At 42.8% G+C, this 27,098-nt stretch overlaps 1 protein-coding gene across 8 annotated transcripts in view; it reads right to left on the reverse strand.

Annotated features, from left to right (window-relative positions):
- HHAT (hedgehog acyltransferase) overlaps positions 1 to 27,098 on the reverse strand; it is a 406,300-nt gene that overhangs the window by 162,297 nt on the left and 216,905 nt on the right. For 7 of the 8 annotated variants that reach the window (XR_004371388.2, XR_012655621.1, XM_075064349.1 and 4 more), the window contains one exon: positions 552 to 753. The exons of the other annotated variant lie outside the window; for it this stretch is intronic. Coding sequence is in view for 5 of the 7 variants with exons in the window: in XM_075064349.1 (XP_074920450.1) it covers positions 552 to 753 (202 nt within the window). In the remaining 2 variants the exon portion in view is untranslated. The remainder of the gene's footprint in view (positions 1 to 551; positions 754 to 27,098) is intronic. 8 annotated transcript variants of the gene reach the window in all.

Raw genomic sequence — 27,098 nt, forward strand, 5'->3', positions numbered from 1 at the left:
CTAATTCTCTCCTAAGTAGTGAGCTTGGGGGAGTTTCAGGTAAGCCCCCAAACTTTGGACGCAAAAGTCCAGGTTTGGGACAGGACCAGACTGGTGGACACTAAAGTCCAGGTCTGGGACTGGACGGCTAGATTACCACAATCACACCAGCACATTTTACTATGGGAGGCTGACACAAACACACTTACTTCAAGAGATGTAACTAAATAAGACACATTCCTCATTTATAATGACTTTTACATAGCATAAAGCAATTAAAATGACAGCCCAGAGTGAAATTAGAAATCAGATAAGTTACCTCCTAATTTTGATGATATATAAACTTGGCCATTGTTTGCTCACACTACCATAGCATGGAACATGTCTGCACTACTGCTAGCCCTCACAGCTTGGTTAGCTGACGTACTGCACATGTTTACTTATGCAGTGTAGGCAGACTGGGGAAAATGCACCAACCATTGTATCCATTAAGTACTAAGTTTAATCTAGCTCTAAAAAAAATCCAAACTTGAATTTCAAATGATCATGAAGCACAAGGGGGTTCAACTTACAATTAAGTCTCGAACAAGTGAAAAAGAGAGCAGCCTCTTGACTCCATTTTCTGCAATTACTCCAAGCCAGTTAAGTGCTGCCCAGAACCAAAGGTAGTTATGGCCCCCGTGCCAATAGCTTACAAAAGAAAAAGTGATTGCTGTGGAAAACAATATCCCAAACACACTGCCATGGGATCCTCCCATTGGGATGTAGATGTATCTGCAGAGGAAATGATAAATAAGCAATGTTATTAAGACCTTATTAAAATCTTGGTAATGTATCTGCTGCAAAATAAATTTGATTTTAGAGCAGTGTTAGGACTCATTTGACTAATGATCCAACCTTTTCTATTTTCAGAACTTGACATAGTTTCTGCAAAGCAGCAAACAACTTCATGAAACGTTAGCATATAAAATTTGTCAAGAAGATAGGTCTATGGCCAATGGAATTTTGCATTAAGTGAACACACTGACTAAACTCCACTCCCACTTCGTGTGGAAGGAAATCAACTTATGTAAGAAAGAAGTTCATATGACCAACCTCCCATGAATTTAGAATAAAGATTCTCTCAAAAGCAATAAAATGTTAAATACTTAACATCTTAAAACTAACTTGCTTATTTTTTACTTATACAATGTCTGGTGATTTTTACACACACTTAATGGCTTTATGAATCAGTATTTCACAGAACTAACAGACATTTTTGTTAGATATTTTTAAACAAAAAACAGCCTTCTCGCTATACAAAACTATAGTCTATCAATTTTTTGGCAACAAATTCTATGAATCTCTTTTCAAAACTTTGCATCGAAAATACTTTACCTTTTCTAGACAGCTCTAGTATTTAATCATTTTGATCATGCCAAGGTACTCATCTTTTACGATACCGCACAAAAATAAATAAATAAATATCCCCCCACCCTCTAAATATATAGTTTTAAAATATCTAACAAGAGAGAGTTGGAACTTAGACATAGCTATTTTGACATTGTAATTCTGAGGAAGGAAGAAAGAAAGGAAATGGAAGAATTTTCCATTACTGAGGTCCATCAACTCCCATTGACTTTAGAGAAAGGTAAAACCCTCTATATGCCCCACTTTGAAGGATCAGGCACAAATATGAAAAGTCAGAGAGGACTCTCATCCAAGGAAGTTATGATTTCTGTTTGTGTATGTTAATGGTAAGTATACATTATAGTAACTTTTTTTTTTAAGATACCACTGGCAACTGAGTTTAGTCACCCTTCTTTCAGGGTGAGGACATTCTGTACTAATCTATTTATATTCAGCAAATCAATCAACGGCACTTCTCCAGGGAAATGTTGCTGTTTGTTTATCAAATTCTAGGCCCAGAGACATTATAGTGTAAGTACTAATTTTAAAACTTATTAGGTAGATGAACATAGCTTTTTACGCTTAATCTCTGAAGTCGTAGGCCCAATCAATGGATGAGAGCTAAGGTAAGTGATGGTAATGATTAAAAGTAATATAAATGAAAAAAAAGTGATGCAATGATTTTCAAATGCTACCATCTCACTAGACATAATGTATTAACATCATATATCTTTGTGCATATATGGAGCACTCACTACAGAGAAAATCTTATTACATTTATATTGATTATTGCATTCAAACACTTTCATAACGTGTTTATAAAATAAATGTATTTTCTGTCAATAGTCATACAACAGTTATATCAGTATATGGCGTTTGCCTATTATTTTCTGATCTGGTTCTGTCTTTTCTTATTACATACAAATTGTAAATTGTATTTTTGAATAATACGCATTTGTAATTAAATTGCCTTGTCTTAGTATTCTGCCATATGTCTGTTGCAGGTCAAAGAGGCATGTATTTGGAATCTAAATAGAAAGATCCCCTGCTGGGCCTTTACTGAAACCTGCTACAAAAGACATAGCCACTCTCTGACTGTTTCAAACACTTCACATGTGTCTACATCAAAATCATTACAAAACAAAGGATTACAAAAATAAGAGACAGAAGAAAAGATTTTTCTTCTTACCCACACTTTCCAGGACAGACTGTCAGAACAGCTTGAGTGCCTTTTGGTCTCTCTCTATTTTGTGACAAAGCTACTGTTTATATACTCCTTTTATTTCCCATCATGCCTTGCAGTTAGTTAGGATTGCTAATAATCGTTTCCTCTGCGGACTACTCTTCTAGTTTTCAGACATGGAACGTTGTAGCCACCAACAGCCAGCCTCATCCATCAGGCTGGGAGAGAGAGGTGGCTCCAAGCCAGCCAGCTCAGAGAATGCCAGCTCAGGCCCTAAAACCAGCATCAGCAAAGTAGACCTCTCTGTAAATCCCTGTTTTGCCAAGACCACCTCTTTCCCTTCACAGATAGCATTCTCGTCCCACTGGGATTCTTACAGGCAAAGCTGAAGCAGGGTTTTACCGGCTCAAGAGAGTTGCCCTCAGAACTCAAAAAGGAACATATATCCTGTTACACCATCTTATGGAAGTGTGACATCATTTATAACAAACCCAGAATTACAGACCAATAAGGAGCTCAAGGACCTGACTCACATATTAAAGATCCAATTCTCTAAACATGGACATCAATGGAAGTCTCTTATTGACTTCACTGGGAGCTGGACTGGCCCTTAATGTCTAGATAATGAATAACATTTTTCATACAACAAAGTCTTCTTCCTGATATTCAAGCAGTATGGAAACTGTTTTACAATCTCTTGTGCTGAGCTCCTAATGCTACTGTTAGCACAAATAATATCTATTTTTGCCAAGGTGGATATTACCAGTAATAGGCTTAGAAATGCCAGTTTTAATTAAAAACTGACTTTTTCAATTTCAGATGGGTTTACTTGGCCACAAATGGCTTGCACCAGGTGAGTGTTCAGATTGCTGTGCTGAGAAAAATGGGCACAGTTTTCTGACTTTTAGTGTTTAATTCCAGCGGGTAGTTAATTAGCAGCATTAGTTTAAATTTTGTTTAGAAAACTCCCCAGTGAATTTTCAGAGTCGAGTGACGTTTTAGCTCTATAATTCCACTGATTAAAGAGGGAGTCATGTGGCTAAAGCCTTGCATGCAGCTTTCAATATTACTCTTTAAAATACTGTCACCCTTGCACGTTGCGTGTGAACCAAAAACTGCCTCTATATTTAGTAGCATTTAACCTGTCACTACAGAGCTGCATGGTGCCTACCTATGTGTGGGGACTGGGAAGAGAGGACAGAGCCTCCTCCTTCTCTAGCACTCATAAACAAGAGTAAGAAAAGTGCTGGCAAAGCACTTTCTGACTTCTAGTCAGCATTCCTGGTAGTAACCCACTGACTTCCAGGTAGGCTGCATGACAAGGCCTCTACCCTGGCATTTTTAAGCAGCTGTTACAGCAGGCTGTACATGCTGCTGGTTGCTGCAGGACTCCTTCCAAGCTGCCTCTGCCATTTTGTCTGCCTGTCTTTTATGCAGGCTAAATAGCTTATGTAACCTCCTCTAAATGCTAAAGAATTAGGCCTTACTTTGTTCAGATAATGAAAAACATGTACATACTTCATCGTACAGCATGCACCAATTACATTAGAACTATGTATTTGTATTTACACTTCATAATGAATGGTCCTGTTTGCACATTAGGTCATTCAGATAGGTCACCTCATGGCCAGACTTGGGGGCTCTACTCTGGCTATTTTGTGCAGCTTTGATAAGGATAGTGGTAGCTTGTAAAACAGATAACACCATAAAAGTGCTTTTTCATTACCAAAAGTACTTTACTTATTTGTAAGCATAGTGACTATTAAACTAGTTTCTTAATCTTTCTCTACATGTTTAGGTCAGTATCCATTTACTATTAAAAAACAATCTTTATCATAGACAATAAAATGTAAGGAGGAGGAAGCCAGTGAATGATTGTGACTAGTGTAGAGACAGAGCTAACACATTAGCTTCAGCCTGTGAACTAATAGCAATTGATAAGGAAATCAATTTACATCTAAGTTGTGAAAAAAGTTAAACAAAAGTGAAAGAGAAAAAGTAACTGGCCAATAACTTACACTACATTTATTCCAGTCTAAAAGTGGATACACAAGGTTCCTGGAGTGAAATCCAATACAATGCCAGTGCAGTGCAGGAAGATAAAAAGCTACATGTGCAAAGCAATTTAAAAAATAGAAAGGAGAACCTAGGGCCACCTTCTCTGTGCACCTAAATTTCCTGTAGCCTTGAATTTTGGGCATAAAAAGAATGCAGGATCAGACCACCAGAATGTAATTGCCTGCTTTGTGTCTTCAGTTCTATAACAGATGCTCGTTTTCCTATGTTATCACTTTTTCATAGCCCTTCCACAGACTAGAAACTTGGCCTTAGGTCAAACTCAGTTGAGGAGAGTTTGATATTAGCAAGCATACCCTAGCTACATCATATCTCACTTTTTCTCAGTATCTAAACCTCCTTGTAGGATAGCATGCAATCTTTGCATTCAACGCAGCAGCTGGTGCTGAGCTGAATTTTAGAATTCGATGTTAGGTCTTATAAAATGGATACATCTGAATCTTGTACAAGAGGTATTGGAAAGCTTAAAAAAAGAAAGGACGAGGAGACAGTTTTGTATAGTACTTCAGAGCATTGTAAAATAAGATGCTAGACTCTTCAGTTTACTAGCCATTAAGATTTCTGGAAAAGATATAATTGTTGCAATTTTCATGAATAAAAAGCAATTGTTTATTTTTATTGTTGTTTTTCCTTATTTCCTCTTTAGGCTCTTGCCGTTAATCGAGAGGCAATGACTACAGCAATTTTATGTTCTGCGGATGTGGTTTTATTCACTTTTAACCTGTCTTCCATTCTGACCAATGTTTCTTGCTTACTAAAATCCTTTCAATAGCCCTTCTTGATATCTAACCACAAAATAGAAGGGGCCAAAGATGGTTGTTTAGGAGATGCTACTGACCAACTGCAGGAAGTTGACTATCACGTCTGGCTTTGTGATCAGGAATTCTGAGTCCAATTCCACACACCTGTATTAATTTTTATTCCAGAGCAGCAATGTAAATGTATCAGTACCTGTTCATATATATCCACGTGCATGTGTGTGTACACTCCTGTGTTTAAACACGCATACATACCAATGTACTGCAGCATGTCGGCCTTCTGTATTACCGCACTAAAAACCAAAGTGGTACAATATTGGATGTCATTCTATGTTGAAGTACTGTACACAGGAATAATATCACAGCCCCAGACTGTTTTACTTTACTTTCTATAAATGTTACATTTTACTCTAATACCCAAATATATTCATTAAAAGGTTAACACTTGCCAACAATTCTCACAGAGTGCCCATAATTATTTCCTATTCTAAGAGGAGGAGTAACTGCGGCAGCTTAGAAACCACTGTTTCGTGACTATTAGCCAATATTAACTTTCTAATATTAGCCACTGCACTCCCAGGTCTATATGACAAATCAATGTGGCTCAGAACACTTTCCAGACAGGATTTCTTAATGGTTTGTAACTGGAGTAGCTGTTTACCATATGTATGCAAGGAGAAGGATGCAGACATCTTAAAGATTTGGTGTTAATATGTTGCAGCATTACTAAAACTGCACAATAGGGTCTACAATTTTGTGGGCGATTAAACGTCTTGCTGACCCGAAGTGGGCAAATAGTGGCAAAAGATCTTCACCTAAAATTGTTGATGAAAAGAAAAAAAGTTGGCAGGCACAGCAGCCAGATGGGAGAATGATAGTTGGCCATGCCCCCTTTGGATATTTTAGAAAGTGTTGTACAGTGCCATGTTTGGGATACTTGAGGCCCAGAGATCTTATCACAAATACAACACCTTTGTCTTTACACTCTGAGGCACTGTTTAGTACATCCAAGCTGCAAACAGATCAATGAGGATGTCAGGCTACCTCCATTGGATTGGTGAGATCCTGAGGTGTAAGTATTCAGATGCCTGCAACAATCTCCTATTGGCCCCCTTCTATTTTTTTTACTTTCCTGTTCCTCTTCTAAAAACTCTTCAATCTTAGCAGCAAAGAGTCCTGTGGCACCTTACAGACTAACAGACATATTGGAGCATGAGCTTTCACGGGTGAATACCCACCTCGGATGCATCCGATGAGGTGGGTATTCACCCGTGAAAGCTCATGCTCCAATACGTCTGTTAGTCTATAGGGTGCCACAGGACTCTTTGCTGCTTTTACAGACCCAGACTAACAGCTACCCCTCTGAGGTAGCCTACACTACAGGATTATTCCAATTTTACAGCAACTGTTTTTTTAAAACAGATTGTATAAAGTCGCGTGCACGTGGCCACACTAAGCACAGTGGTGTGTGTCCATGTACCCAGGCTAGCGTCAATTTCTGGAGCGTTCCACTGTGGGTAGCTATCCCATAGCTATCCCATAGTTCCCATAGTCTCCCCCGCCCACTGGAATTCTGGGTTGAGATCACAATGCATGATGGAGCAAAAACAGTGTCGCAGGTGATTCTGGGTAAATGTCATCACTCAATCCTTCCTCCGTGAAAGCAACGGCAGACAATCATTTCGCGCCCTTTTAATCTGGATTGTCCTGGCAGATGCCATAGCATGGTACCCATGGAGCCCTATCATAGCTTTCCTACTCAGATCTGAACTTTAGAGTTCAGAAAATAAGATGCTAGCATGAAACCTCCAAGCTTAATTACCAGCTTAGATCTGATAGCGCTGCCACCAGCCAGATTTTTCAGTGTCTGGCGTACTTTGGTCTCCCCAAACCTTCCCTGGGGGACCCCAAGACTCAGATGCCCAGAGTCTTACAACAAAGGGAAATACCCCTCCTCCCCTTATTTCCTCTTTACCTCCTCCCAGGCTTCCCCTCCCTGGATGGCCCGGGACGATCACCCTATTTCAATTCCTTGAAATGCAAAACAGAGGGATCAAGTTTCTTTCACCCTCAGTCAGAGTCCCTGCAAAGGTAAGCTTTGCAACTCTGACACAAAGAGATTTTCCCTTCCCCCCTGTTTCCTTCCTCCCCACCAATTCCCTGGTGAGTTCTAACTAGGAAAAAATCCAACAGGTCTTAAAAAGAAAGCTTTATATAAAAAGAAAGAAAAAGACATAAAAATGATCTCTGTATCAAGTTGACAATATACAGGGTATTTGGCTTAAAGAAAAATGAATAAACAGCCTTATCCAAAAAGAAATTATAATTTAAAACATTCCAGCAAACTACACATGTAAATCAAAAACAATATAAAACCTATTGTCTTACCTTTGTACTTACATTGGAAACAGAAGATAAGAAGCTTGGAGAGAGCAGTTCACTCTCAGAGCCGAGAGCAACAGACACACAAAGACCCACACCAGAAGTTCCCTCCCTTGAGATTTTGAAAAATTTGGTTCCTGATTGGTCCTCTGGTCAGGTGTTTGGTTACCCCTTTGCAGGTGAAATAGACATTAACCCTTAGCTATCTGTCTATGACAAGCCCGTTTAGCCTTTTTTCACTGTCACATATGTGTACTGGATGCTGCGACAGATGTGGTACTGCAGTGCTACATAGCAGCATTCATTTGCCTTTGCAAGGTAGCAGAGACGTTACAGCCTAATGCACCATCTGCTGCTTGAAAATTGGCGAAGAGGTACCAGTCCTATTGTATTTCTGCTGCTGCTGTCTGGTATCCTGGCTGTCTTCCGGCTGAGGTGGCCGAGGGGCATGGACTAAAATGGGAATGATTTCCTAGGTCATTCTCTTCTTATGTTTGTCTAAAAATAGAGTCAGTCCTGCTAGAATATGGGGCAAGTCTACTAGAGAACCAGAGAGTAGCCGATCCGGGTCAGAGCCCCAGATCTTGCAGAAATGATGAGCTGCATGCCGTTCTAGGGGATGCCCCTGCAACAACCCTACCTGGTTGCTTCCTCCTCCACACGCCTCCTGGGCTACCGTGGCAGTGCCCCCCATTTGTGTGATGAAGTAATAAGAATGCAAGAGTAAGAAACATGATTTTTAGTGAGATAAAAAGAGAGAGGCAGCCTCCAGCTGCTATGATATTCCAAGCAGGACATCTCCATTATTCATTAAAGGGGAGGGGGCGGGAAGAGGAGCTCAGCCTCCAGCTGCTTGATAGTCCAGAATCTCCATTAGACATGAAGGGGAGGGGAGGGAGTCAGCCTCCAGCTGCTATGATGAGGACAGTTACCAGCCTATTGCACCATCTGCCAGGATGAATCTCCAGGACACAAAGCTTAAAGAAGGGAATGACTGGGAGTAATTTCCATTTTTGCCAGGCGCCCCCAGCCAACTCACCGAGCGCAGGCAGGAGCACTCACGATGATGACGAGGACGGCTATCAGTCATTTGACCGTACCATCTGCTACCGGGGAGAGGAGCTGCGTTTAGCGCTGCAGCACCCGTCTACAGCAGCATCCAGTAGACATACGGTGACATTGAAGAAGAGCGAGAAACGATTTTTTTCCTTTCCTTGAGGGGGTGGAGGCGGGGGGTAAATTGTCGACATATTCCCTGAACCACTGGCAACAATGTTTTTGGCCCTCAGGCATTGGGAGCCCAGCAAGAATGCAAATACTTTTTTGGAGACTGCAGGAACTGTGGGATAGCTCGAATCCTCAGTCACCTTCCTCCTCCATGAGCGTCTATTTGATTCTTTGGCTTTCCGTTACGCTTGTCAGCACAGCAGCTGTGTGAGTCCCTGCTGGGCTCTTCTATCATAGCCTGATGGTTTTTTCAAATGCTTTGGCATTTTGTCTTCTGGAATGGAGCTCTGATAGAACAGATTTGTCTCCCCCTACAGTGATCAGATCCAGTATCTCGTGTATGGTCCATGCTAGAGCTCTTTTTGGATTTGGGACTGCATGGCCACCCGTGCTGATCAGCGCTCCACGCTGGGCAAACAGGAAATGAAATTCAAAAATTCGCGGGGCTTTTCCTGTCTTCCTGGCCAATGCATCTGAGTTCAGATCACTTTCCAAAGCAGTCACAATGATGCACTGTGGGATACTGCCCGGAGGCCAATACCGTCGAATTGTGGCCATACTAACCCTAATCCAACATGGCAATACCGATTTCAGCGCTACTCCCCTTGTCAAGGAGGAGTACAGAAATTGGTTTTAAGAGCCCTTATATCGATATAAAGGGCTTTGTTGTGTGGACAGGTGCAGGGTTAAATCGGTTTAACGCTGCTAAATTCGGTATAAATGCGTAGTGTAGACCAGGCTTGATACTCTCCAATCTTAAGCAGTTTTGAAAAACTGAATTGTATGATACCATCACCACATGATAGGCTAAAAGAGTAAGCATCCTTGTCCAATGTGAAGGAGAACCTGCAGGAGGATATCAGAGCATGCCAGCCAGTGTTAAGAAGCTACAATGTACTGGTGTATGACTGATCAGTCAACAGAGTGTATCCTACCTGCAGGATATGAAGCAAATATCAGAAGTTTTTGTTTATCTATCTTTTCTCCTCATTATGTCTTCTCATCATGTAAGAGCAAGGAAAAATCTTACCAAAAATAACAGAACCAAAACTCAGACAAGCTGTGCATTTATCAATAAAACAAAGTTGCAAGAGCAAATTGCAAAATAAAACTATAACAGAAGAGAAAATGCAAGGTAAATGTAATACAAGGTAAATGTACTCAGTACACCCACCACAATGTCTCTTTAAAAACTACCGTACAGCCAGCCTTCCCACCATACATCTCCAGTCACCATATATTGCAATAGCTACACTCCTGACAGCCATCAAGAAGCTATCTCACAGAGCCCATTGTACCCACTGACATCCTGCTTCAATTGAGAAAATCAGGCTGTGAAACATGAAGTAAGAGGCCAAGTGCTGGTTCTGCAATAGTTCAAACAACCTGCAGCAACCCTTTGGGCTGAAAAACAAACCTTGGTGGATGCTATATGATTAGCAAAAACCCTACTTGCCAGCCAAAGGTCCCATAAGCAACACATGCAGAGAACTGGGCTGGCATGAAAAAACAGAAAGCTCTCCTTTGTGTTTTTCTCACTGGCAAGCCACATTCTGACCAAAGGGCCAAGGAATTACTATTTGAAGTTGAAAATATGCATGTTAGAACAAGGACAAAAGCTACTTAAGCAACTGGATTAGATTGTTCAGAAGCATTTTACTTTCTCAAAACAGCAGAACTTCCACAGGTTTTTTTTGGACTTTATACTTTGCTCATTACACACCATGTTACTTTTAGAGACCACAATATAATTGTATAGTGGTCTCTTCCAAGAAACTGGGCACCTTTCTTTTAGTACAAACCTGAACAACTTAAATCAGCTTATCTACAACAGGCAAGCCGCTCCATTTACACAGGATATCATAATCTTAACTCACTAGGTGGACATTAGTGAATTAGATAAAATACGTAAATGTTACCCTTCAAATCCCTGCAGTAACACAAACACAAACATATTTACTGAGGTATTTAAACATGACATTTATTTATGGAGAAAAACTTTCAAAACCAATACTCATTTCTTTAGTTTGTTATAAGTGACAATATAAAAAAAATAAAGACACCACATTAATAAACTCATCATCTTAGAATACCTCTTGCTTCTTTCAAGCACTGTTTAACAACGATATCTTTACTGTAAACAATCTTTATTTGGATGACTCCAGGAATAGTTATGAAGAACATTTTCAACTCCTACAGGAAACTGAACTGGTTTTAACCTTATAGACCCCAATTCAGTAATCTATCCCTATTCAGCACAGCACTTAAGTAGGTGCTTAATTTTAGTCATGTGTTTAATTCTCATTGACTTCAATGAGACTGAAACATGTGCCCAAAGTTAAGTATGTGCTTAAGTGATGTGCTGAACAGGCATGGGCTTCAACTCACGCTTAAACGCTTTCCTGAATTGGGACCGTACATCAAGACATACAGGGCATGTACTTGTCCAGGATTTTACTCAACTGCAGGCCTTGGAATGTACTTACTACAGTTCGATGAATAGTCGAAAATGTTATTTGCGAATCTTTGTTTGAATTGAAAATGTATTTTGATTAAATCTTATTTGCAAACCTCTCATTTGCTGTCTGTGAACATTTCAATATTTCAGCTTTACTTGCAAGAAGTTCATTTTAAACTTGAATGCTCAACTCTTTAGCACAAGTGAATTTTGAAATATATGTTTGAACGCTGAATTGGCCATTATGAACTGTGCATTTTATTAATTATTATTGTTTATAAAGCAGGAACACTTAGAACCCTCCACCAAGTCAGGGCCCATTGAGCTAGGCACTGCACACATTAACAACAAATGACAATCCTTGACTCAAAAAGTTTACAATCAAATCTAGAGTCTAAAATTCAACATCTCGTGGCAGTTACAAAAGCCATAGGATACTGTTTCTTTTCCTTAACTGGATAACTTATATAATGAACCAATGCAATAAACCTCATAGTTAGCATTCTGACAATCATTTACAGAAATCATCCAATGAGATAAGAGAAACAAAACTGCGAATTGTAATTATCTTCAATTTGAGAATGATTGTCAAAGGTTTATTGATGAAAAAAGTCATTAATTTTGAATAATGAATACTGCACATTTGAGAATTTTTGTGATCCGTTCACAGATAATCTGCAAACAGAAAGGCAAAATTTGCTGAATAATTTGTTGTGAATTATTTGCTAAGCTCTAGCCCAGATACTTCATCTACAGGCTGCTACCCACCAAAGATACTATCAGAAAAGCTTTTGGTTGCTGTGGAGAGTCACAAAGCATATGTTCTATATTGGGGGAAGATTTTATTTGATGCTATACTGATCTATGTGAATTGTTCCCATATACTTCAGTGATGTTTGCAATAAGCACAAGAATAGCTTAGATTTTGTAAAAGCTGTCAGCAGTCATTTGGAAATGCACTGTTTTCGGGTTGCATTATGCTTTGAGAATCTGACCCTTATAATCAGTGCACGTTCTTCAGTAACAACTTTGGGTCCCTAATGCTCAAAGTGAGCATGAATAGCTCTAACAACGAGGAGTCTTGTGGCACCTAAGAGACTGATAGCATTGTTTTCTTTTGCCTTTTGCACTAGACAGCTAAGATTCTTCGCATCTCAAATGTGAAGATGGCAAAAAAGAAACCAGTGTCAGAATGTATAGCTCTTCCTGAGGTCTATCAGCATGTTTGATGAACTCCTTGAGTAACCTTGCAGAGTCAAGACATGATTAGTCATGGAGCCAATAAATGTGATTTGTTTCACATACCACATTGCAGAACTGATTCTTCCAAACCAAATCCCCTGGAACGTTAGGCATTCAGTAACCGTACAACATCATTTGTATTTGCAATTGCTGCTACTCCTCATTTTTCTTCTTTGTTTATAAAGAGCATTTGCTTTTCCCACATAGCTTAAAACAAGAAAACAACAGCTTGTACCAACAAAAACAAAACTCTAAAAGGAAACCTCTAAGTTTGTTCCCCCCGTATTTGCATTTGTAAGAAACCTTTTGCATGTGCAAACATGGGACATACATCCACAGATAGAAAGAATTTAAATTTGACCTTAACTGCATGTTTAAACATTTCCCATTTAGGGGTGAAAAATCATATTAAATATTTAGACTTGGGTTCTTGACTTCTTAGGGGTTCTACATAACCAGTATAAGGCCAACTGCAATTTTGTACCACATTTAAAGACGAGCCCTCAAGACTTAGGGCCAAATTCAGAGCTGTGGTAGGCAGGCAAAGCCACATTAGTCATTATTCCAAAACTGCTACTTACAATAGGTCTGAATTTGGCCCGAAGAATTTAATAATAGCACATATCAAAATACACACTAATACCAGAACTAACCCTGCTGCTGCTAATATTAATTAGAGTAATAATGAAACTATCCAATAAAATTTGTATTTGTGAAGATACTACTAGCAGATGCATAATTATTCAGCAGACTTGAACCCTAGCACTGACTCAGAATGTAAAAATGTATAATTCTTAACTCTGGGTCTCTAGCGGTTAGCAGACAGGCATCCTAGGGGTAAATACAGTCTTTGTTGGTTAACCCTGACACTAAATATTCCATAATATCTGCATGACAGTATCTCCACCAGCCGCATTAGAACATTTTGATACATAGCCTTAAAGCAGGTGCGAGTCAGAATGTTCATTTACTCCTAATTCTTTCTTATGTCACACACAATCACAAAGGTAACTCTTTCTAGATTTAAGTGGTTTTACTTATTGAGATCTGGGAAGAAATATTGGATTTAAGCATTTAAGACACTTCTACTATCCCAGGATATTCACCCTCTCTTTTGCCACTGCCATATGTAAGCACAGATAGATTTGACCCAGTGGCTTTTATCTCTGCTTGCATGCTAGTTCAGTTCCAAGCTCAGTTAACTTTAACAATGCCTACAAATAACCTCCCTTAAACATATTTTTGGCTCTGAGAAGTCAGGATTAGTGTTCCATAAGTGGGTCAATCAGCTCTCAAAAGATTGTGGCCTATATTTGGACACAGAAAGTTCCCATGGTGCCATCAAGATTCTTGCTAAACAGAATGTGTAGGTACGGAAGCCAAATCTGTGACACTCAGCAGCGCTGAAGCCTAAATTTTATCCTTGTTATACTGGGCTTTTTGTTAGCAAGTTGTGGGAGGTTTTCAGCTGATAAAATAAATGAGTTTGCACCTAGACAGCTAGCCCAACAATCTAGTGACTACTCCATATGCTACCAAGCAGAGGATCCAAGATTGACAATTGAAGTTGGTCCTGAGCCAAGATGACAATATTTTCAATATTTCAAAAAAACTCACAGGACAGTCAGGTGGAACTACAGAAAACAAGTTGAGGAAGCAAGAAAACCAGTCAGCCAGGGCTACCCCAGGCTAATTTCTGTCCCTACTGCACATTTTATCCCATCCCTTCACAAAAAAACAAACGATCTTTTAAAAAAATTGGTCATTTAGTGCATCATTTTGCATTTACACTTTCTATTAAGTAATAACTTTGTTATTAAAAAAAATGTATGTGTCCTCTGCACTGGTCTTCTCCCTTCACTCTATCTTTTGCCTCTTTTCTCTACTGTGATTCTTTCTGACTGACTTAGAAGCAGCGTGGAGGGCATCATCCTTCCAGTCCGCCATGTTTTGAAAGTGGCTGGACTTAAGATGGAGTCTTTCATGATAGCAGACCAATATAGAGGATATGGAGAAGGATGATAAATTTTACATCTATATAGCAGTCACCATTAATGAAAATTTTAAGTGAGGGTAATTAACCATTGGAACATCTTAGCAAAGGTTGTGGTGGATTCTCCATCACTTATAATCTTTAAATCAAGACTGAATGTCTTTCTAAATGATATGTTCTAGTTCAAACAGAATTTATAGGCTTGATGCCAGAATTTCTGAGTGAAATGGTATGGCCTTTGATATACAGGAGGTAAGACTGGATTGTTATAACAGTTCCATCTGGCTTTTAGATCTATGGAACAACCGTTGCCAATGGTTATCACATAATAAGATCTCTAATTACCACAGAATAAGAGATATCTGCAACAATTATGTTGTAATGACTGACAAATATTCACTTTTTAATGGCTTACCCTATATACAGTGCCTCTCATCTTGAAAAATCCCAGAGTTCTCCGCAAATGAATCAAATTACACACAGATCACTACTGAGTATTGAAAAGCCATTTCTGAGGTTAGACACTAAAAGTTTTTAGCAGAGCCCAGCACCATTACGCTTGCATTTGACATAGAAAGTAAAGAATACATTAACCAAATTTTAACTACAGACATAGGGCAAAATATAACCCTAATCTTATTAAGAGTGTCATGAGATCACAAGTCATTAGGATTCTGGTTTCACTTCTCACACCAAAGATCACACCTCCAACAAAATAGTGTTCCCTTATACAAAGGTGGCGTATAGGAAGATGACTGATTCAGAATAAAGACTGCTTCCTAATAAATGGCTAGAACAACTTCCTGCAGTATTCAGATGCTCTTTAGGAGTCTTCCATTTCAGAATTGATTTAGCATGTGAGATCTGACAACACAGTAGCACAAAGGCACATGGCAAAACATGTGTAACAGAACATGTATTAAAAACTCCTTCACTAAATGAAATCTGAATAGCTCTAGATCTGCTGACACAAAAAAGACTGAGATAAAAGCCTCAGAATTGGCCTCTGCCTCGGCCTCCATCTCCCACCATATTTTATTTTGAATTTAGACCCCTATGCTATGAGCGGAAATGGGCAGAAGAGAACTAGAAGAGACATCCTATTTAGGGCTTGTCTATATGGGAAAGTTATACCGGTATAAGTTAAGAAGTGAATTTATACCAATGCAGTTATATGGCATAACTCTCTGTGTGGGGGCTCTTTTATTGGATTAGCTTAGAACACTTTGAAAGGTTCTGACATTCCATATCCCAAAGCAGCATCCTGAAACCCCCATATTCACCACTGTCATATATATATATATATATATATATTTACAAAGTAAGCCTTGTGAGGTATCATTTTTAAAGTCTTGATCTGTTGAACATTAATATCCTCTTGGATTGTATGTGCTACTATTGTATGTGAAGTTACGAAGTTTTGCTATATGTGTTAATGAAATATGCTGTGAGGTTGGGAACACCCACAGTCTTTCAGTTACAATGATGGAGTAGCCAGACAACGGTTAATGGCTCATCAACACCCATCAAGAAAGAATCCACTATAGCAGGAAATGTTTACAAAGGAGATTTCTCAGAAAGAATATGTAGATCAGCAGTTCTCAACAGGGGGTCCACGGCCACCCAGCCCTGGGGCCCCATGGCTAAAACCTAGAGCCTGAGGCCCTGCACTTCCGGCAGGGCTGAAGCCATGACCCCTGGGGTTGAAGCCCCAATCCCTGGCGCCGGGAATGGAAGCCAGGAGCAGTGGGGCTGAATCACAGAGCCCCGAGCCCCAGTGTTTCCCATGGGGCAGAAGCCCTGAGCCCATGGGCAAAGATGGGAAGCACAGGGGTGTTGCCCCCCTCGAAACTACACTGCAAGAGCAGGGCAATCCTGGGGCAGCTCCACTCACACACACTCCTCCACTTCCCTTTCTCCCTGCTCCAGTCGAGGTTGGAGGCAGAAAGCCAGAGCTGGGCAGTTTGGGACAGCTGCTGCTCTGGCTGGTGTAATGGAGCAGGCAGCCGCTGCATTCCCTCGTCTCCTGCTGCTGCTGGTGCAGGAGGTTGAAGCTGTTCCTCAGCTCCCAGCCTCCTTTGTTCATGCAGCTGGTAAGACCCACCTGAGCAGGGGGGGCGGCCAGCTTCATGGCTGGCAGAGTCCTTGGGGAACAGGGACCGCAGGGGAGCCCTCCCGGCACACAGCCCCTAAATACCCCCCTCCCTGAACCCTGAGCTACCCCACTGACTGCACACAGCCCCTAGCTATCCCCTCCCTGCACCCTGAGCTACCCCCCTGCCAGCACACAGCCCCAGATACCCCCTCCTTGCACCAAACTACCCTTCCCTGCACCCTGAACTACTCCCTTTCCCACACATAGCCCCTAGCTACTCCCTTGCCCGCACACAGCATCTAGATATCCCCTCCGTGCACCCTGAGCCATCCCCCTGCCCACAAACAGCCTCTAGTTACCCCACACACACACACACAGCCTCTAGCTATCCCCTTCCCTGCACCCTGAGCTACCCCACTACCCGTACACAGCCCCTAGCTAGCCCCTCCCTGCACCCTGAGCTATCTGCACACAGTCCCTAGATACCCCCCTGCCCACACACAGCCCCTAGCTACTCCCTCCCTGCAACCTGAGCTACACTCTGCCCACATATAGCCCCTAGCTACCCCTCTCCCTGTATCAAGCTATTGCTCTCCACTGCACCCTGAGCTGTTTTTAAACTTTTTGAGCTGAGCCCCACACCTTTGAGTTACAATTTTTGGTGGCACACAACCTCCAGAGGAGGTGGCCTGCTGAGGTGAGTCAGGGGGTGGAGGTGGCACTCCCTCCACAGACCCCACTGTGTAGAGCTGGCTCGTGCCCCGCCGGACCTGCCCACCCAAAATAAAAGTCAAACTACAACTATGTCTGAACCCCGCCCACCTCCAGCACAAAACCCTGAGTCCTTCTCCTTCCCTGCTGGGCCCTGGAGTTTTTATAGTATGTTGTTGGGGGCCTAAGAAAGAAAAAGATTTAGAACTCCTGACACAGACTATGGAGACTGCTTGACCAATGTGGACTAACCTACCTCATAGTGAAGATCTTTTCAGCAAGCTGGAAGAAACTATAAGAGAGAGGAAGTGACATCATCATTGGGCCTCACTCCCCCTACAACTCAACACCTGGAAACACATCTGAAGGACAAAAACTTAGAACTGGGGAAGGGTAGTTCCAGGCTGAAAGGCAGTCCCAGCCCATGTATTGAGGATCTGTGACCTGTTTGTACCATCTGTCAGGGTGAGACATTGCTTGATTCAAATCCTGTTTACTTTGTAAACTCAGACTGTAAATATATTTTTTTGTTTCTTAAGTAATCAACTCTGATCTCTATGCCTGCTACTTATAATCACTTACAATCTATCTTTTGGTAGTTAATAAATTTGTTTTATATTTTATCTAAAACAGTGTGTGTTGACTGAAGTGCTTGGGAAATCTCAGCTCAGTTTAGTGTATGTCCTCTCCACATCGAGGGAGGGGAGGACTGGGTAAAGAACTTATACTGGCTAGACTTCTGACCAGTCCAAGATGGTACAGTTCTGGGTGCAAGGGTGGGGAACTGGGGGGGAATTGGCTGAAGCCTCTCTATTATTATTTCATGAGTGGCTAAGGAAAGGATTCATGTAACTCAGTGAGGTGTGTCCCTGTTTGTGGATGTCTGTGTAAGTGCAGTACCTGCCAGAGGTTTGTGGCTGGACATGGCATCGCAAAGTGAGAAAGATACCCAAGGTTAATGGGACAGAGGGCTCAGTGGTCCCATAGTCCAGGTTGCACCCCAGACCCCCATCAAAAAGGTGTTTAAGCTAAACCAAAAAGAAGAAAAAAGAAAAAGGCATTCTTATTCTAGAATAATTGTCCACACAGGGGTTTATACGAATGAGAGTTTTATCTGAGCAAGAATTGCTAAAGGTCTTCATCTTCTGTATGATGAAAAAGGGAAGATCATGTTTGCACCCATTAAAATGTAAACTGCTGTCATAGCATCTCTGTTCCAATTCTGAACTTTAGCGTCCAAAATTTGGGTGCTGGCATGAAATCCTCTAAGCTTAATTACCAGCTTAGATCTGATAGCCTGCCACCAAGCAGGAATTCCAGTGCCTGGTACACTAGTAGGGTGGTGTTTAATTGGAGTGAGCATTACCTGTGACATGGAGTGGTATGCCTGTGCAGTTCCGTCCTGGGCATGGTGAGTACTAATGGGGCGAAGCTGGTGCACAGCTCTTGAGTTGCCGCGCTGCGCATTCCAGGGGGTTGAGAGTTCAGGACTTTCACACCACTGTCCTTTTTTCCTTCATAGTAGCCCATCAGGGCCAACCTCGCCATTCATCTCTCTGGACTGTCAACTGACAACCTGTAAGTCTCTGGAATAGAAAGGCTGAGAGAATTAAGCAGGTACAGCCTCGGCTTTAGTGAGGAAATTGGGAAACTGCTATGAGGTAGTAACAGCTCCCAGGCGCTCTTGGACTGTGAATGGTCTTCCCACTATGAGCTTCTATCGTATGGGCCTGTTGCGCCTTCAAGACATAACCTGGTCTCGCTACCTGAAGGAACGTTTCTGGTAATGCTCTATCATACAGGCATTTTGCCTCTTGCTGAGCATCCTTTAAGGTTTCTTTAGCAAGGGTAAAGAGTGTCTGAGGATGCTTTGTAGGTTGCGTTACAAAGTCAGAAATGTTAGTTTAAGAGAGGCAGAACCCCCTCCATTGCTGCATTCACAACGGTAAGGGCACTTATCTCGTGGCATACACAAGTTCAAAGGGGAAACTGTAAACTGGGATGTGGTACAGCCCCCCTGGTTAAAAAAGCCAAAAAAGAGCAAAACTGCTGCAACCACTAGGTTCTTCCAGTCTTCATTTGGAAAAGTAATTTTCAATTCACAGAATTTACGGATGCATGGCCCCCAAAGTGTCTATTAATCCTTTCCCCCGGCATTGTTTGATGGTGGTACGGGGGGCAACCAAGTGATTCACGCCATGAGTTTCCCACAGGTCTTTCATGTGGTGCCTGCCAGGAAATTAACCGAATTCTTGTTTAGGATATCGGAGGGCAACCCATACCTGGCAAACAATGTCTGTTAGGGCCTGGAACACACAGCTTTTAGCCCTGGCGTTGCCTAAGCTACTGCTTCCGGCATCGGTAGCAAAGTCCAGAAAGTCAGTCCGGTACTGCTTCCCCTGGCGTCTTCGTGGGAAAGGACCCAGAATATCCAGCGCTACTCGCTGAAATGGGACTCACATTATGGGGAGTGGGCTGGAGAGGGGCTTGACAGATCTTGGGGCTTTCCCACTCTTGGCCCAGCCTGCACAAGACCGGACATACTTGGCAAGATTCCTTGCCCATCCCTCCCAGTGGAAAGCTTCCCCAATCTGTCTTGGTTCTGTTCACCCGACGGCACTGGGACTGATCATGGCGGCTAAAGCTTAAGAGCTTCCCCCCGGTAACTTAGTTGCGACACTAACTGTTTTTTTGCGGCTGCATTTCTTCCTGGTGGTCCCACCGAAGAATTTCCTTGTATAAAAGTCCTTGGCATAACAAACCGGGATCGTTAGACAGAGCTGAGAGGCGGTGGGGGCTCCGTGCCGCCAGCTCAGCTTCAGGCTGTCATCTGCTTCTGCTCATCTGGAACTGTTCTTGAGGCTGGACACCAGTCTTCCTTAGACTGTGGATTGGATTGTCTCTGGAGCGATGTAGGTGCTGGGTTGTCTCCGTTGCTGGTGAAGCCGGCTCTCCGCTGGGTGCACCAGGTGTATTTCAAGGCTCTCGGCTGAGCCTTGGAATATGTGTCGGCTGCTCTGCCCATTGCCGGCTCGCTGTGCCCTCTGGGCTTGAAGTTGAAGGTGTGTTGCGATTGCTTGGGTTGCTGGTTGCTTGTCCAGTTTCCAGGCCTGGGAACTGGAGTGCTGTGGCCGTTTCAGTCGTTGGGCAGGGATCCGGTGTCACACCTCTGTCTGGGTTTCTGGTAAACACAGACGGGTTCCCTGTGGACGCTCAGGAACAGGAATTGGGTTGGAAGCTTGCCTGCTTGGCTGCGTGTAACCAATTTTTTTTTTTTTTTTTCGAGCTCTTCGTGGCCGCTTTTACCTGGTGCCAAGTCTTTCCCAGTATGCATGGGGAATGGAATTGTCATAGACTGCAACCAGTCCACATGCCTGACCAATCATCGTATGGACAGGCAGTTTAAGCTGTAGGCGTCTACAGCCTTGTGAATGAAGGGGTAAATGGTTACGTGGCCTTTGCGGTGATGAGTTGGGGTCCACAAAGGATTGGTGGATAGCTGACACTTGTGCCCTGTTTCTTCTCCACGATACCTTTTCCATCCTTCAAATTTCCTTCGCTCCAAGGGGATTTGAGAGGCATCTGGGCCATTGGGGTCCGTTGTGTGATGGTGAGGACTTGCACCCGGTGGGGTTTCTTTGGGCAGTGGCCTTAATATGTCTCAGTTCATTACACTTAAAGCATCTTTCAGCTGACTGGTCACTGGTCGGTGAGTTACGAGATGGGAGGTGGAAGATAGGGGATGTCTGTGACGTCTCCTTGGGTTGGTAGGTGCGGTTTTTGGGGGTGCCCTCGGTTGTTAGGTATTGTCAGATGTGTCTGCGGGTTTCATTCCTCTTGACAGTACTTTCGTTCTTTGATTTCTGCCACTTCCCCATCTGGGCTCCAATCTCCCCCTCGGTCGCGATTTTTGGGTTTTCCATCTTGTAATGTACCGTGTCAGTCCTCTAGGACCACGCATCCAAGACGTCCATTTGTATGAAAGGAAGGCAGTTCATTCTAGGGATTTACATTGGCATATCCAGGTTCATATATCTTCCAACGTGTAGAGATGTCTGATGCATGCTGATCGGCTTTGGTTCTGAACGACTCAGGGCATGATTTCTCGGGTTATGCCATTACTGATCCGTGTCTTGGTTTCAACAGTTTAATAATAGTTCATTCTGTCCTTTTGGCATTCTTCAGCTTCGCCACTTCTTCCTAGGGTCCACTGAGCTGTGACTCAGCTCTACCATGTATGGTTCTTCAGGATCAGCACGTTTCTCAAACAGGGTGGTCACGGCCACCCAGCCCTGGGCCATTGGCTAAACCTAGAGCCCTGAGGCCCTGCACTTCCGCAGGGGCTGGCCCATGACCCTGGTTGAAGCCCCAATCCCTGGCGCCCCTGGAATGGAAACCAGGAGCATGGCTGAATCACAGAGCCCCGAGTCCCAGTGTTTCCATGGGGCAGAAGCCCTGAGTCCCAATGGGCACAAAGATGGTAAGCGACAGGGTGTGCCCCCTCGAAACTACACTGCAAGAGCAGGGCAATCCTGGGGCAGCTCCTCACACACACTACTCCATTCCCTTTCTCCGCTGCCTCCCAGTCGAGGTGAGGCAGAAGCAGAAGCTGGGCAGTTTTGGACAGCTGCTGCTCTGCGGTGTATGGAGCAGGCGGCCGCCCTGCATCCCTCTCTCCTGCTGCTGCTGGTGCAGGAGTTGAGCTGTTCCTCAGCTCCCAGCCTCCTTTGTTCATGCAGCTGGTAGACCCACCTGAGCAGGGGGCGGCCAGCTTCGGCTGCAGAAGTCCTTGGGAACAGGGACCGCAGGGAGCCCTCCGCACCACAGCCCTAAATACCCCCCTCCTGAACCACTGAGCTACCCTCACTGACTGCACACAGCCCCTAGCTATCCCCCCTGCACCCTTGAGCTACCCCCCTCCAGCACACAGCCCAAGATCCCCCTCTTGCCACCAAAGACCCCTTCCCTGCACCCTGCACTACTCCCTTTCCCACACATACCCAGCTACTCCCTTGCCCGCACGACAGCATCTAGCTAATCCCCTCGTGCACCCTGAGCCATACCCCTGCCCACAAACAGCCTCTAGTTACCCCACACACAACACAACAGCCTTCTAGCTATCCCCATTCCCTGACCCTGAGCTTACCCCGCTACCCTACACAGGCCCCTAGCATAAGCCCTCTGCACCTGACTATCTGCACACAGTCACCTAAGATACCCCCTGCCCACCACACAGCCCTACTACTTCCCTCCCTGCAACCTAGGGGCTACACTCTGCCCACTAGTGCCCCTGAGCTACCCCTCTCCCTGTATCAAGCTATTGCTCTCACTGCACCCTGAGCTGTTTTTAACTTTCTGAGCTGAGCCCCACACCTTTGATTTACATTTTTTGGTGGCAACCAACAACCTCCAGAGGAGGTGGCCTGCTGAGGTGCTCAGGGGTGGAGTGGCACTCCCTCCACAGACCCACTGTGTAAGCTGGCATCGGGCCCCGCGGACCTGCCCACCCAAAATAAAACGTCAAATCTACAACTATGTCTGAACCCCGGCCCCAGCCCCAGCACAAAACCGAGTCCTTCTCCTTCCCTGCGGGCCCTGGAGTTTTTATAGTAATGTGTTGGGGGCACTAAAAAGGAAAAAGATTTAGAAACTCTGACACAGACTTATGGAGACTGCCGTGACCAATGTGAGCTAACCTACCTCATAGTGGAAGATCTTTTCAGCAGCTGAAGAAAACTATGAAGAAAGAAGTTGCATCATCATTGGCCTCACTCCCCCTACACTCAACACCTGGAAACACATCTGGAAGGACAAAAACTTAGAACTGGGAAGGTAGTTTCCAGCTGAAAGGCAGTCCGAGCCCTGTATTGAGATCTTTGTGACCTTTTGATACCATCTGTCAGGGTGTTGAGACATTGCTTGATTCAAATCCTGTTTACTTTGTAAACTCAACTGCTAAATATATTTTTTGGTTTCTTAAGTAATCAGCTCTGATCCTATTGCCTGCCTACTTATAATCACTACAACTCATATCTTTTGGAGTAATATTGTTTAATTTTATCTAAAACAGTGTGTTTATGAAGTGCTGGGAAATTTGCAGCTCAGTTTAGTGTATGTTCCCTCTCCACAATCGAGGGAGGAGGACTGGGGTAAAAACTTTATACTGGCTAGATTCTGAACCAGTCCAAGATGTGGTTACAGTTTTCTGGGTCCAAGGGTGGGAACTGGGGGGAAATTGGCTGAAGCCTTTCTCATATTATTATTTCATGGTGGCTAAGGAAGGATTCATGTCAACTCGTGAGGTTGTGTCCCTGTTTGGGATGTCTGAATGTAAGGCGAGTACCTGGCCAAGTTTGTGGCTGGACATACATCGCCAGAGTGAGAAAGATACCCAGGTGTTATGGGACAGAGGGCTCAGCTGGTCCATAAAGTCCAGGTTGCACCCCAGACCCCCATCAAAAAAGGTGTTTAAGCTTAAAGCCAAAAGAAGAAAAAAAGAAAAAGGGGGCTTCTTATTCTAGAATAGATTGTCCACACAGGGTTTAGTGACGGAATGAGAGTTTATTTGAGCAAGAATTGCAAAGGTCTCATCTTGCTGGTATGATGAAAAAGGGAAAGTCATGGTTTGCCACCCATTAAAATGTAAGATGCTGGTGCATAGCATCTCTGTTCCGAATTCTAACTTGTAGGTCCAATAATTTGGGTGCTGCATGAAATCCTCTAAGCTTAATTACCATTTAGATCTGATAGCCTTGCCACCAAGCAGATTCAGTGCTGAGGTACACTCTGGTGCCCAAAACTGGTCCCCCCAAAACCTTCTGGGGACCCAAACCCAAATCCCTTGGATTCTTAAAAAGGAGAATTAACCATTCCCCCTCCTTTTACCCCTCCCAGGCTCCTCTCTCCAGGCTACCCTGAAGATTACTGATCCAAACTCTTTGAATCTATACCCCTTCCCAGCAGGCAAACAGATTCAAGGAAAATAGAGAGGAGATTCTACCTCTCCCCCTCCCGTCTCCCCTCCAGATCTAGTGAGTTATCCCAATTCCCTGGGATAAAGCAAAGGAAACAAGAAAGAAATCCATCAGGTTCTCTAAAAAGAAATCTTTTAAAAAAGAAAGGAAAAAGGAAAGAAGCTCTGTAACTTCAGATGACAATATACAGGGCTATTGCTTAAGAGAACAAAATGAATAAACAGCCTTCCAAAAGAATACATTAAAACATTCCAGCAAATACACATATGTAATACAAAAACAATATAAAAACCTATATGTCTTCTACCTTTGTACTTACACTTGGAAACAGAAGATTAGAAAGCTTGGAGAGAGACAGTTCACTCTCAGAGCCGAGAGAACAGACACACAAAGACCCACACCCAGAAGTTCCTCTGAGATTTGAAAAATCTGGTTCCTGATTGGTCCTCTGGTCAGGTGTTTGGTTACCCCTTTGCAGGTGAAATAGACATTAACTCTTAGCTATCTGTTTATGACCTCCCCAAATCGCAGACGGGGGGAACCTCATGGCAGTGATTTTCTTTCTCGAACTTTAAAATAAACAGATAACAACACATGCCCTTTACATAATACTACTAAGTATGTAAACTACAAGATCATCCACATTTAAGGACATTTTTTTAACCAGTGTATTCTGGGAAATCTCACGGGAGAGTGCATCAGCCTTTGTTAGAAGCCCTGAAATGTGTTGAATTTCAAAATCAAAATTGGAGAGCTAAACTCCAACGAAGAAGTTTCTTGTTGTTCCCTTTGGCTGTATGAGATGCTGTACCCAAGGCAGGCTCTTTCAAAATTTTCTAAGAAGGCCTCAGGGTCATCACCTGCCTTGTAGGTGGGAAATTTCTTGGGATGTGGAACAACAACTGGCGAAGGGTTGTTAGGATTGGCTGGGTTCTGTTGCTTAGCCTGTTCTAATTCCAGCTCCCTCCTGTGCGCAGCTTCTATGGCTGCTTGCTCTCTTTTGTAGGTTTCCTCTTTTATCTCCAGCTCTCTCCTGTGGGCAGCCTCCATGGCTGCTACTGCAACAAATGAATGAGCTGTGTTTTCCCAACACACGACACCCATCAAATGTGACAAACGTATGTCACATTATTTAATGATGACAATAGCTTATCATGCAGCTGAAGTATAGCAGGGGTCATGCACTAATTTTATAAATTCCTTTAAATCACAGTGCAGAAATAGTCATACTGCATAATTACTAATTTATGTTTGCAAACCCTATGCTACAACTCAATTTATAGAATCTGGAAATTACATTAAGAATATAATGCTGTTCTAGTAGTTTCATCTTTTACACCAAATCAGCTATTTATGTTTTTAAATATATTTTACTGAGGCTTTCAGGTAAAAGAACAACAGACAAAAAGCAAAAAGTAATACTAGCTATACAAGCTTTCTAATATTTACCTGAGAGATTCAGTTAGCCTATATAAAACAAAGCTAAAAGATAGGTTTTATAGGGCAATAAGAGCATATGTTTCTGTGACAGGTAAACTACCTATATATATATATATATATATATATATATATATATATATATGCAGTTATATCCATAATAGGAGTTAGTAAAAAAATGAAACACCGTCATTCATCTGTAGCACACCCTATAAAGAATAGGGGACATATTCGCCTTACAGTTAGGACACCCCCTTATGGAGGCAAGGGTTTGACAAAAATATTTATTTGGGTTTGTTTTCACTGAAAATTTTACACAGGTTAAAAAAATAATTTCATGACCAGCTCTAGTGCTAAACATATGGGTCATGTGTCTTCCCAACTGCCATAGGAATAGGGGGGCCATCGCGACTGTCAGCTGGGAGATGTCTCTGGCTGGTATAGCCAGTCAGTCTCTCACAGTGATCAATCTGCTGAGGAACATCTGCCGACTCAGTAAGTCACAGGCTGCCAACTCACTCATATTTAGAGAGTAACACCCTCACAGATTCCTAGGGCCCTACCAAATTCACAGCCATGAAAAATGCATAATGAACAATGAAATCTGGTCTTTTGTGTGCTTTTACTCTGTACTATACAGATTTCATGGGGGAGACCACCATTTCTCAATTTGGGGGTCCTGACCCAAAAGAGAGCTGCAGGGGCAGTCACAAGGTTATTTTAGGGGTGTCATGGTATTGCCACCCTTATTTCTGCACTGACTTCAACGCTGGGCAGCCGGAGAGTGGTGGCCGTTGGACGAGCATCCAGCTCTAAAGGCAGCACCCTGCCTTCCCCTATGCCAGCCCCTTATCCTCTGACTTGCTGATAACCAGCATTTTTACTGGGGAAGAAAGAAGAGAGAAATCACTTACAGTAAAAAAAAGCTGGGAGGTGGGAGGGTATTAGTGAGAATGAATTTAAACTTAAAGGAAGAAAAAAAATCTGAAAATTAGGCTGGAAGAAAACAGAGACAAGGAAATAACCTAAAGAAAATATGTATCAAGATAGGAAAGGAAAAGCAGAGAAGAAGAAAAGAAAATAGAAAGAGGGTGGGAAAAAAAGGGAGACAAGGGAAAAGAATGGTTACTCACCTTCTCATAACCGTTGTTCTTTGAGATGTGTTGCTCATGTCCATTCCAATAGGTGTGTGTG

This window comes from Chelonoidis abingdonii, chromosome 3, assembly GCF_003597395.2.
Source record: "Chelonoidis abingdonii isolate Lonesome George chromosome 3, CheloAbing_2.0, whole genome shotgun sequence".
Lineage (NCBI taxonomy): Eukaryota > Metazoa > Chordata > Testudines > Testudinidae > Chelonoidis > Chelonoidis abingdonii.